The sequence below is a fragment of the Microtus ochrogaster genome, linkage group LG4 (genome assembly GCF_000317375.1).
Source record: "Microtus ochrogaster isolate Prairie Vole_2 linkage group LG4, MicOch1.0, whole genome shotgun sequence".
NCBI lineage: Eukaryota > Metazoa > Chordata > Mammalia > Rodentia > Cricetidae > Microtus > Microtus ochrogaster.
In genome coordinates, this window is record NC_022030.1 from 49187736 (window position 1) to 49207948 (window position 20213).

General features: G+C 41.3%; 1 protein-coding gene across 1 annotated transcript in view; it reads left to right on the top strand.

Annotated features, from left to right (window-relative positions):
* The window catches only part of Dner (delta/notch like EGF repeat containing), a 303919-nt gene that overhangs the window by 216633 nt on the left and 67073 nt on the right, over positions 1–20213 (top strand). Inside the window, exon 8 of the mRNA XM_005361514.3 lies at positions 17468–17692. Within this exon, the coding sequence (XP_005361571.1) occupies positions 17468–17692 (225 nt within the window). The remainder of the gene's footprint in view (positions 1–17467; positions 17693–20213) is intronic.

The following is a 20213-nucleotide window of genomic DNA, read 5'->3' on the forward strand; positions in this document are numbered from 1 at the left end:
GAGAGAGAGAGAGAGAGAGAGAGAGAGAGAGAGAGAGAGAAAGCAAAGGCTAAATATGATCCCTCAGTTTTGTTGTTCTTTTATTTATTGAGAAAGGGTCTTAAGTAGCCCAGGCTAGCCTGGAACTTTCTTTGTAGCTGAAGATGATTTTAACTTGCTAAGAATATAGGCAAACACTGCCATGTCCAACATGGATTCCTTTTTCTGCTCTGCTTGAATAAGAGCTATAACCTAGAAATTTTTGTGATTTTGACACACACGTGCATATCTCCAAAATTTGACCCTTATATACATATTGACATATGTATATTGACATATATATATATAATGAGTTAACATGATAAAATAGAACCCAATAGTAAAACTCCACTCGAGATTTCTACTTTGCTTGACTTGTTTTAGGTCCCATACAAATACACATTAAAAACAATTGATATGAAGTTTGCCTTCTTTGTGCTTTATGGCAAATTTATGATGGCTTAGGAAAATTAAGCCACCTGGAGAGTCCTCACTTTAGGGTTGTTTTTATTTCAAAAGACGGGTTTACTGTTAGGAAAGAAACAGGCAGGTGATGGAAGGTAGAACCTGGCATTGGGAGCGATTTTGCTCCCATTTCTGCTGTGAGGGGATAACTTTAAACCCTTAATGGCATAAGAACAATGCTGTAGTAGTTTTTCAGTGCTTAAAACTGTCATGTCGGCTCCTGATTCACAGACACAACATAGGCGACTATGTAGCTTTTCACATTCTGCAGAGATGCAACGCAGAGCCCACACAGAAGGCAATATCTCCATATGTCCAGTCATCTTCAACAGCCCCTGGCCAAGAGCCCAGCCCTTTTCTAATACAGGGTTCCTGTGAGCTGCACCTTGGTTCAATTCCTACTCACCCAGGAAGGAGCATGGACAGAATGACTGACTTCCAGCCCAACCCCAACTTTGTGTGTTGGTAATACATGTGACTCCCATAGTGAAGGGGGACCATGTTTTTTATGAGCCTTGCCTTTATCTTTCTTGGGCAGTGCAGACAAACAGGGAGACTTGGAAGCATACCAGGGCTGATGGCTGAGCAAGCAGCACCTTTGTTACTTGCCTACGAATGCTCTGCAGTTCTGCAAAGCTTTGTCACACTCTGGATGAGTCAGTGGCCACCTACCCCTTTTTAGACTTTACCTTCAGTCAAGGTCAGGGTTCTGGGACATTATGAATTCACATGGGATTTCTGCAAGACTTTAGTCAACTCCCAAATGCTTTTCTATTTCTGGTATTTACTAGAAAGGTCCAAGAAAACTCCAGAGGCTTAAAGAGGAGAGACTGTACAGCTTGAACTAGAATCTAGGGACTTAGCCTTCACTCATGTAGTTTTCCTTCTTGGCAGAGACTTTCCTGAGTACTTGCTATACTAGGTAGTGGACCTTGATAGTTGGAGCAGCTGAAAAAGTCCCTCCCTGGTACAGTGTCTTTGGTATAGACCTGAGGACAGAGGCAATGCTAAGATGAGGGCTTGGAGGTAGTTTGTGGAAAAGGGGTAGGGCAAGGCTTGCAGGGCTTCCTGGGCTGCAGGCAAGGCACTGCTACTTCATCCTGGAGTGGAGGGAGGCAGAGGATTAGGGTTCACATCTAGCTTACCTCCTATTCCACGAACAAGTAACTTACCTTCTGTGGCTTCAGTATTGCAGCTACAAGATGGTAACGTGTTCTTCACAGGGTAAGGGATTCAAAGCATCTCCTTTCATTTTTAATAAAATCTCATGCAGATAAACGTGTACTGTACAGAGGTTGGACATGCTCTCAATAAATATTTGAGATTTTTGTTATTGCTCCATCATTAATTACCATTAAACCACTGGCAAATTTAAGCCAAGTGATTTGATCATTTCATTCTGGGACAGTATTGAACATGGAGCGAGAGGAGAGTGAAAATCAGGAGAGAGGACTGGGGACAGTTGCAGAGATCCAGGAAATAGCTGACTCCCTGGAATTGAAGCACAGGCTCTGGGAAGAAGCAAGAAGCTGATGTGTGTGAGAGAAGTTCAGGGGACAAAGACAGGACCTCTCGGGAAGGACTGACATGGAGGGCAGGGGCAGAGAGGCAGGAATCTGTGGCTTCCATCACTTTCCAGTAGGTTGTCTTCCCCAATGGAGGGAACAGAAATGGAGATGTTTTAGAGATGTTTTTAGAGGTGTTTTAGAGATGTGTTTGAGGGGTCCTTGGCTCATTCCAACAAGATGCCGCTGAGAAAGAAGTATTGCCTAAGTCTAAATAAGAGCCATTGACCTACAGTTGTCTAAGCCATGGGTACCACATCTAAGATCCTTATTCATCCTATGGCCCTGTGAATGTTCCATGCTGTGGAAACTGTGGCACTCAGGAATCAAAAGGATGAGTGTGAGTTTTCCATGAACGCGAGTGAAGTAAATGCAGTTTGCTGGGTTCTAAAGCTTATTTCCTTCTCTACTAGTTCAGTTTTTCTTTCTGGATAAGGAGACTCTCTCTTTAGAAAAGAATCGTGGAATCTGCTCATAGCAGGCTTCTTCAGGTCAGAAATCTATGGGGCCAGGGATTTTCCTGTGGATGGGGCTTTCATCACAGCCTGCTGGTGTCTCTCACCCAGTTTTCCTTCTTCCCTTTCCCTTCAAGGGTCCTTTTTCCATCTGATGAATGAGCATTCAGCGGGGAAGTCTTTCCTGGGAGCTGTCTTCTGACATCAGCCTTCTTGAAATGCCTTTCCCACAGCTCAGAATCAGGCACTAGGGAGACAGCTGTGTTACCACCACTAATTCTGTCTTTTGGGGTGTATCTGTGTGCACGGATCTCTGACACTAACATGTTTGTCTTTCATTGCTGAATCCTCTTTACGAAAATATGCTATTTATTTTAAATTATGTGTATGTGTATATGTATGTGAGAATGAGCACGTATAAGTATAGATGCCCAAAGAGGCCAAAAGAGGGCAGCAGATCCCATGGAATTGGAAATACAGAAAATTGCGAGCTCCTCAGTGTGGGAGCTGAGAACTAAATTTGTGTTCTGATGCAGGGAGCTGCTTGCTTGTCCTGGCTGCCCAGAGCCGAAATAATCACACAGAAACCATATTTATTAAAATACTATGTGGTGCATTAGATCTAACTTCTTTTTGGCTAACTCTTATATTAATTTAATGCATTTCTATTAATCTGTGTATCACCATGTGGCAGTGGCTTACCAGGTAAAATTCCCAGAGTCTGTCTCTGGCAGCTCCATGGTGTTCCTCTCTGAATTTGTCCTTCTTTCTCCCAGCATTCAGTTCTGTCTTGCCCATCTACCTGAGTTCTGTCCTATCAACAGGCCAAGGCAGTTTGTTTATTCATTAACCAAGACAGAAGGATCTCCCACATCAGTGTTCTCTGTAGAAGAAGTACAAGGTCTTAACCACCAAACCATCTCTCCAGCCTCTGAATTCTGGTTTTAATTTGAATTTCTACTTACCTTTCCTAGGTTCATATTTAAAAAGTATTTCTCATTCTAATTATAAAAGGGATGGTAAAAAGTCAAAACAAACTTTTTTAAAAAATTTACTTGAGTGCTAACAATGGCAAAGACAAGGAAAGAAGCCTGGTATGTTAGCCTGTGGCTATGGTACTTTCCTTCAGTATTATTTCATGCTTGGTTCAGAACTTTGAGATCCTTTAATTTGAAACTGGGTGAATTTTAACTCTGAAGGTTTCTGGTTATTTGCACTCCTTCCCATGAGAATATCTCATATTTAGTTTGGAACTTTGAGATCTTTAAATGTTTAAGCTATATGGATTTTAATTCTGAAGATTTCTGGTTATGTATACCCTATAATTAAATCCTGACTTTTCAATGTGTGGATATGTTTAAGAAATATGCAAATACAGTCTAGATGCTACCATTCATCCATCCATCCATCCATCCATCCATCCATCCATCCATCCATCCATCCATCTATCCATGCAACATCTTAACCTCAGCAGCCCAGCTCTCTCTGGGAAAGCTGAAAGACACCATGGAGATTAGTAGGAATAAAAATATGCAGTAATGATTAAAGCACTTAGCCATAAGGGATGATCATTGTGCTTGCAGATATGACCATTCCCATGGTGCAGAGTGGAATGGAGTCTTTTCATAGCATGTCTGTCACAGGAGGCTTGTAGTAGCCCGAGACTCAAGTACAAATGTAGGCTTCATGTGATGTTTGCAAAAAGCATTCTTTTTATCCAATGAACCTAAAACATTGGTGGTGTTAAAAGTTTACAAACATTAAACCCCTTCTATATGGAATCATGGATCATAGGACTTGTATGGACCCCTCTTGCTGTGTCACCATGAAGGCAAACACTGCAGTTTGGTGGAGACTTTCATCTTCTATCTACTGACTGTAACCTGCAGCTCTGGTTTTAAACTCATGATGCTAAAGCATCCCCATCTGGCATGAACATGGGGTATTGTTCTCTGGCCCAGAAGGCTCCCAAACCTTGGCTTAATGGTGAGGCTACTGAGCCAAGTGGTTTTCAGTATGGATTTTAGGGTCACACTGTTGTAATAGGAATGGCAGGCTACGTTCCTGGCACCCGGCCGCCCGCACAGCTAGCTTTATACCCGAAATAATTACACGGAAACTATATTGTTTTAAATACTGCCTGGCCCATTAGTTCCAACCTCTTATTGGATAGCTCTTACATATTGATCTAACCCATTTCTAATAATCTGTGTTGCACCATGAGCTGGTGGCTTACCAGGGAAGATCTTAACCTGTGTCTGTGTCGGATGGGAGAATCATGGCGACTGCCTGACTCGGCTTCTTTCTCCCAGCATTCTGTCTGTCTACTGCGCCTACCTAATTTTCTGTCCTATCAGGCCAAGCAGTTTTCTTTATTAGTTAACAAATGAAAGCAACAGATAAGATACAAGACCCACCTCCATCTTCACATTGCTTAGATCTGTGTCTAGACTCCAAAGTCTTTGTATCTCTGAGGCTCATTTTCCTTTTCAAAATGAGGATGCTACCAGTGCATGGGTTGTGAAGAATACCAGACCCTAGCTCTGTGCATGGGAAGTAGGGAGTACTGAATAAATTAGCTAGAATAATGACTATTAATTAGGCATGGCACATTGGGGGAGTCATATATAAAACTATATCTCTTCCTGCCTCCTGGTTATAGTATCTTGACAACTAATTACTACCTTTAAGGGACCTTGTTTATAAATGTCTTAGATACCAATATATCATTTTAAGAGTCTCTTGATAAATTCATACATATACTTTGTTTTAGGTAATAATCACAGTGGAAAGTGAAAGCAACACTAGAGGAGGCCTGAGATCTAGACCTTTATATTAGCCCAGAGGTCTTACAACAAGCTCCATGAGTTTATCCAAACTATTTTGTTTTCCCAAGTTTTACAGCCTGGAGTACCCAACCGTATAAACCCTCTTGTCCAACTCCAATTTCAGTGGGAATGCTCTGTACCTCAAAGGGTTTATAGAAGCTCACAACACATGGTACAGGAGTTGCATCTGAGCTTATATATCCTGTCCAGAAACTAGACACATCACCTAATATGTGTTTAGGTATCACACCATTCTGGGAGTGGGCTGCAGTCTGCAGTATTCTAAAGTGGATAATGGCTTGGTGAAAGCATTCTCTGAGGACCACATAAAATTGTGTGTATTTATATAAGAACTTACAACGTGTTCCCATAAACCTAATAGGATAGAATAAATATGCTTCTTTCTCTCCCATTTGGCAGGATCCCTGAGCCACCACTCCACTTAGGGACCTTAGCAGCCAAGACCCTTGGCTTCCAAGTGGTGTAGAGTTTCTCCTCTGGAAACAGAGCAGGGCCTTCACTGAGCCTTGCTAAGTGTGAGTGAGGTTTGCTTTCTGTGGTTTGTCCATACAGTTTAGTTTTCATTTTATGACAAGAGTTCTCATTTTCTTTTTTCTTTACTTTCCTCCCCATGTGCCTAGTCCAGTGTCTCTGAAATCGTTTAAGTAGAAATACTGCAGAGAGTTTGGTTCCCTCTCCCCCACATCATCTGTGAGGACAACAGCTGCAGGGACATTTAGTGAGGGATTGGGTCCTGTCTCTCTTGGGCACCACTCCTTCCGTCTGGGAAATCCATGCTGATGGGTAGCTTCAGACTGACAGGTGGCAGCCTGGAGCTCCAGCCTGGTGAATGAATGCATGGATGATGATGATGATGCCCTAGTGTTTTCTTTTCCAAAAGAAGTGTATAGGGATGGTGTGTGTGTGTGTGTGGGGGTGACTCCGCAGTTAAAATGTTCACTGTGAGGACCAGAGCCGAGATGCCCAGAACCCATGTAAATGTAGGGTGGGCTTGCTCACCCACTTGTAATTCTAGCACCAGAAAGGTGGAAACAGAAGGTCCCCTGAGCAAGCTGGGTTAACTAAATCTTCTTTTTTGACCCAATTTCATCTTTTATGACTTAACATCAATATCACGTTGATTGATACTTATGCTTCTCCTAAGATAGATTTTTTAAAAGATTTTTTTCCTCCCCCCACTGGTCTCCTTTTGAATTTCTCCATTTATGAATGATCATAATTTAATTTATATGAGTAATGTGTTATCTTACAAATCAAGTCTGCACTGAGTGAAGCTTCTGGTCACTGTGACATCAGGCATCCACTTGGAATTGCCAATCCATGGGCCATTTCCAATGCATTTTACTACAGTCTGCTTTTCTATGATAGCTAAGATGTTATATAGCATTATAATTTATTTTAGGCATTTACTCAGAATTACCAGAAACATCTATATTCAAGCAAGCTCAAAGAAAAACATTCTATGATTCGGTCTCCAAAAGACAATCATTTTAGATTTTAGGCAAATGTCTTTGAAGAATCATTTTTAATGTCCTTTGAAAAGAAACTAAAATAGCATCTTAAAGTCTATCTGTTTACCTTCTCTCTATCATCTATCTATCTATCTATCTATCTATCTATCTATCTATCTATCTATCTATCTATCTATCTATCTCTTACCTACCTACCTATCTGAGGTCTTGCCATATTGCTAGACTGGTCTCAAACTCAAGTGACTGACTGTTTTTCCTCAGGCTCCCAGGTAGCTGGGATGCAGTGCATACTTCCATACCCAGCTAAGAGTCACATTTTAACTGAAGCCTTATTGAATCTGATAGCTTTGATTTTCCTAGATACTCCCCCTTCTCTTTATCCCACCCAACTGTCTTCTCTCTTAGGAGGAGAACAAATGTGCTTACAATTAACTTTTTCATATGCATTATTCAAAACCCCTTCTCCCAGTCCAACATTGTTCCTCTTCCTTGTTTCCTGAGCCAAATCTGGGGCTTTCTTTAAGACCCAGCACAAAGTCTAGTTCTCACTTCTTTTGAATCACAACTGGTGCCACCTACTGACTCCAGAACCACAGCCTGGTTCATCCCTCCAACCCTTCATGTATGAAAGGAATCATTCCAGTATCTATGGGAAGAAACAGTGCAGCATTTCCAGCATCATCTCCCAGCATCTTTCTGTCTTCCTCAGCATCCCCCCAGCATCCCCCAGCATCCTCCAGCATCCTCCAGCATCCCCCAGCATCCCCCAGCATCCCCACAGAATCCCCACAGCATCCCACAGCACCCCAAAGCATCCCCACAGCATCCCCATAGCATCCCCCAGCATCCCCCAGCATCCCAACAGCATTCCCCCAGCATCCCCAGCATCCCCCAGCATCCCACAGCATCCCTAGCACCTCCCAGCGTCTCCCAGCATCTCCCATGTATTCTGGACTCCTCACTGAGGCAGGCATGACTCTTAAATGAACCTTCTCCTCACTTTGCTGTACCATCCAGAGAACACTCAGAACTAAACTCTCTACCTTTATTTGATTCAGCGATTATTCATTTATAAACCTGCAATCACAATATCTGGTGACTAATATTCATCTTTTTCCTATCTCCTCATTGTCATCTCATCTCTAAAACCCAATCCATATTTATCAGTTTTCTTTTTCTGACTACTCTATTAAAATATTTTCTCATCCCACATCTGTTCATCCTCACATTCACTCCACAAATAGTTACTCGGTGCCTCCAATAACCTAAGCTTTTGTTGCTGCTGAGACTCAGTAATGAGGGGAGCCAATACTTGTTCTTATTCAGGAAGGCCCTGGTCTCATCGAGGGTGGAAAGACAGATGGCAGGTGAGCCGATACACAGTTATGCCATTTCCAATGAGAAAAAACTGCTATGAAGAAGAAAGTGGGGTGTTGTGATAGAAATTCTGCTAGGCTGGAGTCGTCAGGAGAAGCATGTCTAATATGTGAGCCATGGATGAGAACACAAAGGGGCTGAGGAAATGACTCAGTAGGGAAAGCACCAATCGTGCAAGCATGAGGATTGTAGTATGTTCTCACAGCACTCATGCAAAAGCTGGGCACCGTTGTATTTGTTACCTAATGCAGGGGTATGGTGTGGTGGAGGCAGGTAAGTCCTTCGAGCTTGTTGGTCAGACGGCCTGGAGGAAGAGATGAGCTCCAGGTTCAGCAAGAGACTGTCTCAAAACATAAGGGTCGAGAGGCACAGAAGGGGATACTTAGTGTTGGCATGTGATCTTCCACACATGGACAAAATACACACACTTGGGTGGGCTCATCCACATGGACATGGACATACCACAAAGAGAGGGGGTGGGGAGAAAAAGAGACAAATGAACATACAGGGAACTGGCAAGAACTTCCAGAAAGGTAGTTCTGGAAACTGAATGGCAGCTGTTGGGGCCAGTTGCTGGGGAACAAAGCATCAGACTGGATGGCAAGAGTTATTATACACAGGACATGGTGCCCACGGAAGAGATACCTAAAGATGATTGGAGGCATGATAGCATTTGCATTTATGAAAGCTAGTCTCATAAATCACGGGGAATTGGTTGTAGGGTTAAGGTAGACAAGGGAGTCTCACCAGAGGAAACATGTCAGAGAAGTAATAGTGATGACTTTGGGGTGGTGGCCAGGGAGCAGAGACAAGGTACTGGAGTTCAGGTTGTTTTGGCAATGGGAGCTACAAGACCCACTGATTGATGGCTGGATGTGGGGCTCACAAAGGGAAAGAATTAGAAAGACCCCCAGGTGTTGCCTGAGCCACTCACCAAGGCTGCACAACGAGATGTTTCACAGGCTCAGACACATCACTTCATCCATGTGAGTTGCCTTTATGCTATCAGCCCAGTTGCTAGTGTTGCTTTAGTTCATGTACTCTCATTAATACTGCAAAGCTATTTGTATTTCTGACAGTACACAGAATGACTTCATTGTCTTACAGTTTAAAATTTCCCAGAAATGATTTCTTTTGGTCTTAAATACCCAGTTTTCATGTATGTATCTCAAGGGTATTTTCTTTTTATTTGCATAATGCATATTCTGCAGGCATTCATATTGATATTGGTTCAAATACAAAATTCGAAGACAGAGTCAACTCGATAAATTACAGTTTCTAGTTTCTTAAATCAGCCTTTATTCCCTGGTAGTTTTTTTCCCCCGCCAGTCTGTTTTGTTTACCTTTCATTTTAGCCCCTGAATCCATCCTTTCCCCTCCCTGCATTTTATTCTTTTGCAACAGTCCTTTGAATCCCTTGTCTGGTGACATTGCTTCCACATGTTAGGGACTGAGTTTTTCTCTGGAGCTATTCTGTTTTCTTTCCAACATTTCCTGATGTCTGTGTCCTGAACAACTTGAAACCAACTATTGAACACAAGAGGTCCTGCTGTGGCCATTCTCTTTGTACTTGGTGGTTGATACTATCAAACAGCTATTTATTTCTTTCTCTCTAAGGAGGCTTGTAAATACAAACACAGTTTTCTCATCACCTCCAGGTCAGGACTCCCTATTTTTGTTCCCACATAGTTTTGTTAATCTTTGGTTATTTCAGAATTGTCGCTCTAAAATTTTTATTAGTTCTTGGAGAATTTCATACATGATATTTTGATTGTATCTACTTTCCCCAAATGCCTCCCAGATCTACCCCATTTTATACACATCCAGTTTTATATTCTCTTTTTACACACTCATTGAGTGCCGTTAGTGCTGCCTGTACAATCTTGGGTGTGTGGCTCTACCTGGGTCCACAAACTGAAAGAAAATGAATTTGCCTTCTCCTGGCAACTGTCAATTGCCAATGGTTCCTCAGTCAGGGGTGGGATTTCGTGACCACTTTTTCCTTCCCTGCAGGAAGTTTTGTCGGACTTGCGTCTGTATCGGCCTTATGCATGCCATCATAGCCATCATAGTTCACATGTTGTTCTGTTATAGTCATTCACCACCTCCAGCCCATAGAACCCTTTGCTCTCCCCTCCCCTCAATTATTCCTGAGCCTTGGGAGAAAGGCCTTTGATGTAGCTATCACAGAACTTAATGGTAAGACCCCATTGCTGGTAAGACCAGCATATACTTAAATGACAGAACATGGAGAGATCAGGCTAACATTGATGCTTTAGCTTCACCCTTATTGTCTGGCTTTCATAGTTCTGGATGGAGCTCTGAGCAGTACTGAAGGGAGTAAGGTTGTTATTAATCTTATCCAGATGTAAACCTACAACAAATAAGGACCAGCTTGGAAAGAAAGGCACACTGTTACAATAGTGGCACACATGTCATAGGAGTAATCAGTCAGTTTCTGATGAAAATTAAAAAGGTCTGGTCCACAAGATGTAGCCCATACTTGATTGAAATTAAGGTTTGCTCCATAAGATGCACCCATACTTGATTGGAATTAAGAAGGTTTTCTCCACAAGATGCAACTCATACCTGGCATTATCATGTGGGCCAAGAACCTGTGTCTAGACAGGCTCTAGGTCCTAGGGAGAACCTGTTATTTTTGCTCTGCTAAAGGAAGATAGTATAAAACCAACTCCTAATGACTTATTGTTATACACATAGATTAGTTCATTTCTCAAACTCCATCAGAAAAGCTTCTTCTTATAGTAGATGGTGATTAACAGAGAACCACAACTTTAATTTTTAGAATTATTTATTTTTTTCTGGGCATGTGGGTGCACACATGCCACAGGGAGGGTGATGAGGAAAGAACCACACTGAATATGGACTGAGAACACAATCTAAATAAAAAGAGAACATGTTGAGCACTGGCACACATCCCTCTCTGCTTTCTGAGTGTATACAATGGGATTTAACTACCTCCTACTGCCATGCCTTGATGAACAGACACTGAGAGCAACAATTAATAAATGGTGTCCCCCAAATCTGAGAAACTTCTATAAAGCAAAGGACATGGTCAACAAGACAAAATGGCAGTCTACAGATTGGGAAAACATCTTCAACAACTCTACATTGGACAGAATACTGATCTCCAAAATATACAAAGAACATAAGAAATTTGACATCTAAAGGGCAAATAATCCAATGAAAAAATGGGGTACAGACCTAAAAAGAGAACTGTCAACAGACAAATCTCAAAGGGCTGAAAGACACTTAAGGAGATGGTCAACTTTATTAGCCATCAGAGAAATGCAAATCAAAACAATTCTGAGATTCCATCTTACACCTGTCAGAATGGCCAAGATTAAAAACACTGATGACAACTTAGGCTGGAGAGGATGTGGGATAAAGGAAATTGCTGGTTAGAATGCAAACTTGTATAACCACTTTGGAAATCAGTATGGCAATTCTCAGAAAATTAGAAAGCTATCTACTGCAAGATCTAGCAGTACTGCTGTTGGGTGTATACCCAAAAGACTCTCAATCATACCACAAAGACATGTGCTCAACCATGTTCATAGCAACATTATTTCTAATAGTCACAACCTGGAAACAACCTTGATACCCCTCAACTAAGGAATGGATAAAGAAAATGTGGTACATTTACACAATGGAGTACTACACAGCGGTAAACATAATGACACCTTGAAATTTGCAGACAAATGGATGGATCGGAAAAAAAACATATTTAGTGAGGTAACCCAGACCCAGAAAGACAAACATAATATATTTTCACTCATAGGTGGATTTTAGACATAAAGCAAAGAAAAAAACAGTCTACAGGCCACAACTCCAGATAAACTAGACAACAAAGAGGACCCTAAGAGAAACATGTATGAATCTACATAGGAAGGTGAAAAAGACAAAATTTTCTGAGTAAATTAGGAGTCCAGGGATCATGGGAGAGAGTAGAAGTGGAGAGGGGAATGAGAGGGGGAAGTGTAAAAAATGTATAGCTCAATAGGAACAAAATAAAAAAGAAATTGCTGTTTCTTGTTCAATCTAAGAATCTCTGCCTTTTATTTTAGATAATAGCCCATTCACACTTAATATAACCATTAATAAAATTCACTAGACCTTGACTCATTTTAATATTTTCTCTTAATTTTTGATTTTTAGTAGTTTGACTACGATGTTGCCATGTATTTTAATTTATCCCTTTTGTGGTTCAATGAATATTTTGCCCGTGGATTGATAATTTTGACTGAATTAAGGAAGAATTCAGTCATATGTGTGTAGTCTAAGTGGTAGTCAGAGGGATAAAGTACTGAAAGCAAAGGGTACATGCCAACTCTTTCTTTAGGAAGTTTTTCATATGTGACCTCAGGTTATTTTCACTTATATCTCACTACCCAGAATGAAGTGACAGGTATATTACTGTAGCAGAGACTATGAAGTGTAGCTATTGTTTCCTATAGCTATGTGAACTTAGGTTGTATAATGCAGGAAGTTGGGAGATGGATACTAGATTAGGCAGCAGCCAATGAGTGAGGGTTCAAACTGATACCATTTCTTCTCATTACTCGCTTCTTTGCTATGTGCTGGTGTGAATGTTAAAACATTTTGATTTGAGAATCCTGGGTTCAAGTTTGACTCTGCCTTTTCTAACTGTGTGCCTTTGGGCAAAGTCCTTGATCTTCCTGTGTTTACTTCCCCACTAGGAAATCAAGAAATAATAGCACTCATGAGGTTTATATGAGTTCTATATAAGAGTCACTTACATAAAAGTAAATTGGTATAGTTAAATCCTAACTGCTTGCAAGAGACTCCTATTGAACTTACGAAGAGATTTTTTTCTGAGCAATTCTTGTACGACTTCCCACAGCTGTTATCCCCAGAATTCACCCACTTTGCCTCACAGGGTGGCCCAGTAGCTGCGTGTGTTTAAAGAACTGTGTGACCACCTCCTGATTCCAGAGGACACTCTCAGTTGTGTTCAGGGATGCAGTCCTGGGGGACTCTGAGAAAATATGAAGTTTGATGATGTTGCAGAGATTGCCTAATAGTCCAGCTTCCTTCCAGTTTCCCTGTGTACAATCTCTGAGTATATATACAAAGTAAAAGACTCACATCTTAAAGTTTCCCTGTGTACAATCTCTGAGGATACACACAAAGTAAAAGACTCACATCTAAAGCAAGTCTAATCCAACCTTTATCGGGCACCACAGGCCACTATACTTCCATACTTAGTCTCACCTAGTCGGAGTCCATGGCATTTTGTAGGTAAGGAAACAGAGCCAAAAGTGATAAGATTCTTTGTCCAAAGTCAGATATCTCATAAGGAAATCCATTTTTTTTCTTTTTCTTTTTTTTTTGGCTTTTCATCACTGGTGTTTCAAAACCTTATTCATGTTCTCTGAGGAAGGTCATTTCTGGGGCAGCTGAGGAAGAGTGAGTCACTTACAGAAGGATGTCATATTAGCAAGAAGATAACAGTGGCTTGCACAACGGAAGGAAATGCAGCTTGCTAGTCAAAGCTAGAGGATTTTCAAAATTAGCACAGCTTTCTCTTCTTCCTTTAGTTTCTAAATGCTTTGAGTGTGTCCAGTCTCCCAGCTGGACTGACAACCCTAACTACAGGACCACTCTTGTGTTTTCCCTAGCAATCAGCACCGAGGCACTTGGTCTCTGGCAGTCACATACAAATGTGGGTGCTTGTGGTCCAGTAGTTAGCATTTGGGAGTTGCGATGCTTGCATCCAAGCTCCACAATAAATCCAAACAGCAGACATCATCAGTATCTGCTTTCCACCCGATGCCAGGCAAGCCTGAGGGATTCAATGCTAGCCCTGAATCTAATAGATTGGTGGGCAGAGGTGGCCATTGGAACCCAGGTCTCCTTGTCTTCATTTTGAGTTGATTTTTGGTAAGGCAAGAGATGAGAGGTCAGAGTCAGTCCTCTGTGTGTGGATATCTAGTATTCTTGGTTAGCCTGCTCAGGAATGTTTTGGTGCCTTTATTGAAGATCCGTGGGCTATAGTCTTGTGGCTTTGGTTTTTAAGTTCCTCTTTTGTCCAGGTGCCACGTTGTTTTGGGTATCATGGCTCGGTTGTGTTTCCAGAAGTCCGTACTGCAGCAGATCTAGCTTTGTTCATCAGCTTTGAGGTTGCTTTGGCTACTTGAGGTCCTTTGTGTTTCCATATGAAATTTAGGGTTTGTTGTTGTTGTTCTGTGAATGTAATAGGTATTTTGATGGGGATTGCATTAACCTGTAAGTCGCTTTGGGTAGTACAGCTATCTTAACAATATTAATTCTTCCAATTAATATACTGGGGGAGGCTTTTCCAATTTTTGGTACCTTTTAATTTTATTAATGTTTCATAATTTTTCTTTTGCTTTTTAAAAAAATTTCCATGCACTGTATTTTGACTGTATTCATCCCCATCCAAACTCTTTCTACATCATTGTATTCTCCCTATCCATCCAAAGGTATGCTTTTTCTCTCTTAAAAATACCAAAACCAGGGATTCTTGAAATTTGCAGGAAAATGGATGGATCTAGAAATTATCATACTGAGTGAGGTAACCTAGATACAGAAAGACAATTATCACATGTACTCACTCATAAGTTCATTTTGTGTTGGCCAACATCTTCCAAGCCTCAGTGAGGCCTGCCTTGGTGTCTGGTCGATGCACCCAATGCCATTCTACTGAGGAAAACCAATCTCCGGTCTCCCAGAAGCTGTCAGTTGTTAATAGCTTCTTGATTAGGAGTGGGACTTCATGTCCACTTCCGGAACTCAGTGCTGGGATTGTCTCTGGCTTGAACCTTTGCAGGTATTGTGCACATGGCCACCGTCTCTGTGAGTTCCTCTGTTCATCAGCTCCCTTGTGTCTGGAAGACACAGCAGTTCTAGCTTTTCAGTCGTTTGGAGGAAGAGACCCATCTTTTCATCTTCCTAGGTTAAAAGATAAAACCCTGTGCCTCTCTTTGATTGAAGGCAGCTTGTGGGTTGGCTTGTCATTTATCTTCCCAAACCTATCTCTTCAGATTAAGAAAATAAGAACTCCTTTATTAGTGATGCACACAGGGTGAAATTGGATCTTTAATATTTCAAATAGCCATTGCGCATTTTCGAGACCCAATTAAAGAGCAACAATTAATTGTGTTCTAAAATGAAGATGTTTGAGGTAGTTTTATTTTTTGCAAATAAATTGCTAACCAAGGATACTTTACAGTGTGGCCATGTGCTAATGAGTGCCCAAGAATCTTCTTTTTAACCACAGTAGAATGGAATACATGAAGGACAGAAAATACTCCGTTCTAGGGGACTCTGGAGAATTCAAATGTTATCAGAACATTCTTGGTTGTGTTTCTGAAACATGAAAGCTAAAGGAAGTTTATAAAATGTTGAATATCATTTAATTTTTTTCTATTTCTCATTATGCTGACTTATGAGTTGTGCTTCAGATAATTAAATCTGTGGCTATTTTTGTTTATTTTATAGATTGACTATATTCTTTTTTTTAAATATTTATTTATTAGGTATACAATATTCTGTTTGCATATATGCCTGCAAGCCAGAAGAGGGCATCAGATCTCATTACAGATGGTTGTGAGCCACCATGTGGTTGCTGGGAATTGAACTCAGTACCTTTGGAAGAGCAGGCAATGCTCTTAACCACTGAGCCATCTCTCCAGCCCAGATTGACTATATTCTTAACAATAGCTATGGAAGTTGTCAATATCACTAAGGAATTATGTGTGACTATAAATGTAAACTAAAACAGATGAGAAAACAGACTATCAAAGGAAAAGTACGCACGAGTATTACTTAGCTTTTATTTCTAAAATGTAAATATTTAATATTTTTTTAAATTAGTCTTGAAGTATTAAAAGACATTTACGTTCATATAACTGTTAAATATATAAGTCTGTGTGACTGAAGAGATGTTCAGACTTATATGTATATATAATTTTTGGCCTGAGAAATGCCAAATTTTGTGTACAGAAAACAATCGAAATTACTTATCTGATAATCTCATTTAAAATTGAAATGTGTAGCAGCTTTACATAATATTATATCATAAAATATGCTTGCATGTATAATTCCTAGATTATAATTCCTTTTTCCAAGCTGCACAGCTCACCAATTTTAGTAAATCCATGTAGGTGTGCAACTATTCACGTGGATCATCTTTGAACGTTTCCTTAACCCATGGCCACCAATGTCCACTGTCCTCAATCTCTTGTCACCCTGCAGCCACAGCAGCCACATCTACTTTTAATATTTTCATTTGTTCTTTTTCTGGATGTTTCTCCCAAGGGGCATGATATGATGTATGGTCTTCTGAACCTGTCTTCATTCTTAGAGTGTCGTTCCATGGTAACTCACTCATCTTGTGACTTATGTGGGTGCTTAGTAACTATTTCCAAATGGAATTGCACTGTAAGAATAGACGGTATCATGTTTGTCTACCCATCACCAGACTCAACCTTTAATACACACACACACACATACAGCCTTTTGGTTGAACACCTGAATATATTTATTAAAAACACTAACTTGTATATCCTGGAAGAATGAATTATAATCTAGAAATTACACACTTAAATGTATTATATGTTTTCAAGAAATTGAATAGAAGACAAACGATAGGGACGGGTGGGAGATGTCTTCATTATTTACTATTTTACATGTTTTTTCTCTTTTACATTTAGTGTTACATCTTATCATACTTTTAGGTAATCATTGTCTACTTATTTTTGGCATATTTTAGGTTATACACACACACACACACATATATATATATATACACATACCTACACATACCATGCACACATATACCACACATACGATGTATGTCCAAGTTTTTTTGTGTTTATATTTTGTGTTTCAACAAGATATTTTAATATAGGGCTACCAAATCTATGATAACCAATCTTATAGGTCTTATTGGGTTGTGACATATTTGAATTAGTTAAGGTGTGCTAAAATGTTTTAATCTTCTATCATTTTTATTCTTTGAGGCAAAGCCTCAAGTATCCCATGTGTTCCCAAACTTGCCAAATACTTGAGGCTAACCTAGAGCTTCTTGAACTCCTGCCTTGACCTCCCTAGTGCTAGGATTATAGGACTTGTTTGGTTCATGCAGGGCTGAGGATTGAACTCAGGACTTAGTCCATGCTAGGCAGTTTCCTCTACCCACTGAGCTACATCTCCAGCCCTACTTTAACATTTTAAAGCCCTCCTATGCTCTCTTGCAGGATACTTTGGCACTGCATGTGAAGAGAAGATCGACCCCTGCATGTCGTCTCCATGCCAGAACAATGGCACCTGCTACATGGACGGTGTGCACTTCACCTGTAGTTGCAGCCCAGGCTTCACGGGGCCGACATGTGCCCAGCTCGTTGACTTCTGTGCCCTCAGCCCGTGTGCTCACGGTACCTGCCGCAGCGTGGGAACCAGCTACAAGTGCCTCTGTGATCCAGGTTGGTTCTCCATGTAAACAGCAAAGCTTTTCGTAGACGGCTTATGAGTTCATCTCTGTCTCTGACCGAAGGTCACCCACAGGGTGTGACATACACAGGAGTGGCTTCCTGTTGTCTGGTGCACACCTACTCGTCAGACTTACTCTTGGTAGAGCTATCAACAGGCCTTTGTTTTTACCCATTCGACCCATTCACATTCATTGTAAGAAAATTAGAAAGTGCAAGAAGGCAGATGGAGAAATTGAGAATCAACTGAATCTTGTAACACAATGCTCGTGTCAGGAAAAGCAGGATGCGGTCCACTTTCACTGCTGTCTCTTAACATTCCTACTTGTGTGTAGCATGTCACACACACCCGGCGTCCTCTGGGAACATTTCACTAGCTTCATCATATATTTCCCAGAAATACTTTGCATTCATGACAGTGCTATTTAAATTGTGCAAGTTTGGAAACCTGGAAGGCAGAGTGATGACTTGTCCTCATTGATGTCTCTCTAACTTCCTAGTGTGTCTGCAGAGAGTGCGTGGGTAGCCCGTTTTCTCGTTTCCGTCATACCCATATCTCTGTCTTTGCGTGAGCTAGGTCTTTACATTACTTCTCCTCACATGTGACCCTGGCCAGTCAGTGTGGCCAGCTGGTACCCACTTTTGCTGACCGATGACTGTGCTCCAGTCCTGGGATGCCTGCTCTCTGGTACCCCAGAAATGAAATCCCTCTCATCATCTTTACAGTGGGACACAGTCACACACCTCACAGGGATGTTTCATAACAACATCCTGCATATACACTGCTTCTCCATAGGGTTGATTAGCCTCTGGACATCTTAGCCACCTTAGCACGTGTGAGAACACTCTCAGTGATGTTTGCACAAAGATGGAGTCACCTAACAATGTACTGCTTGGGATGTTTCCCCATCCTTCAGTGACAAGGGATACACTAATGATTGTGACAGATGACATTCTGCCCCAAGGAGTGAGAGACTGGTGTATATGTGTTTAAATAGATTTTGAATCAATACCTGTACCTCCGAGCCATTGCTGAGTGGATGACAGTCTTCCTAGGTTCTTAGCTGGATGTATCACATCTATGGACATTTCAGGGCTAAACTCATCTGAAATTCCCCTGGAGATTCTTTTTCTACCTGTGGCTTCATATTCATTAGAGAGCCTGAGCCCAGATTCCAACCCCAATGCTTCTGGTGCTAAGGACCCAGTGCCTGGCTTTCAAAGGTCGTGTCTCATACTCACAAATCATTTAAAAGAGTCAGTGCAACTAAGGGAAACACAGCTAAGATTTTGAAAGGTGACCCACAGCTTTTCGCACATAGACTCTTAAGTCTCTGATTTTCTAAGCAGCTGATATTTTGCCAAGTTCTTCTTTCTTCTGAGCTCTGCAATACAGAGGAGGGGCTGTATAATCTGCCTGGTAACACTGCTAGGATTCTCCAGAGGAGCAGGGCACACACACACACACACACACACACACACACACACACACACACACACACGCACACACGCACACACACACACACTGAGGTTTATTTTAAGTAACTGGCTCATGCAATTGTGGGGACTGGCAAATCCAAAACCCGTAGGGGAGGCTGGCAGGCTGCAAAACCAGTGCAACGTCTGTGTTGGGCTTTGAAGCGAAAAATCCTTCATCTGCAAGAACTGGAATCTTTGCTCTTTGGACCTCCAAGAGCCAGGGTGATTCCCGGCCACAGTACATGGTCATCTCTACTCAGAGACTACTTTCGTAAATTTTAATACCACCTAAGAGAAAATGCCTTTAGGCATATATGTAGGTAAAATATCTGGATGCCATCATCCACCTAACCTGACAGGTACAATTAATGATCAAAGTAATATTTGGGGGTTCCCTGTAAACCTCAAAGTGAAATAACCCCATTTCCCCATGTGATGTTTCTGTCTTTTCTAAATCTTCATCATCTTTCTCTGGGGAAGTCTTGGTTGACATAGTAGCATGTTGGACCTGACTTTCAGGCACGAGAACCCAAGCCCACATGTTGCAGAGCTGCACGCAGAAGGAGGCAGAGCAGAGCTGTACCATTTCCTACTTGGTGAACACACCCCTAGGACAGCATTCTGTGTGCAGAATGTGCCATCTTACTGGACAGAACCAGATCTCATACCTGGCGTGACTAGGACTCACCATGCCTAAGTTCTCTGGAGATGTCCCAGCACATGGGGTCATCCCCCTTCAATGGCAACTGGAAGTGAACTATTGCTATTAGGAGTTTCTCCATATTCTATCACCTGCCTGTGAGCACTCTCTTTCCCTACAAGCCTCACAGAGAAGACCCAAGCAGGGCAGACCAGAAAACAACCTCATTTTTTCCTCTGAATTCCTGTTTTAAACATATGAAAGTCTCTGGCGTAAATAGTACTTAAAAAAATTTAAAGTGGACTATAGTTATTTGAAGATAAATTTCTCTCTTTCTGTGTGTGTGTGTGTGTGTGTGTGTGTGTGTGTGTGAGAGAGAGAGAGAGAGAGAGAGAG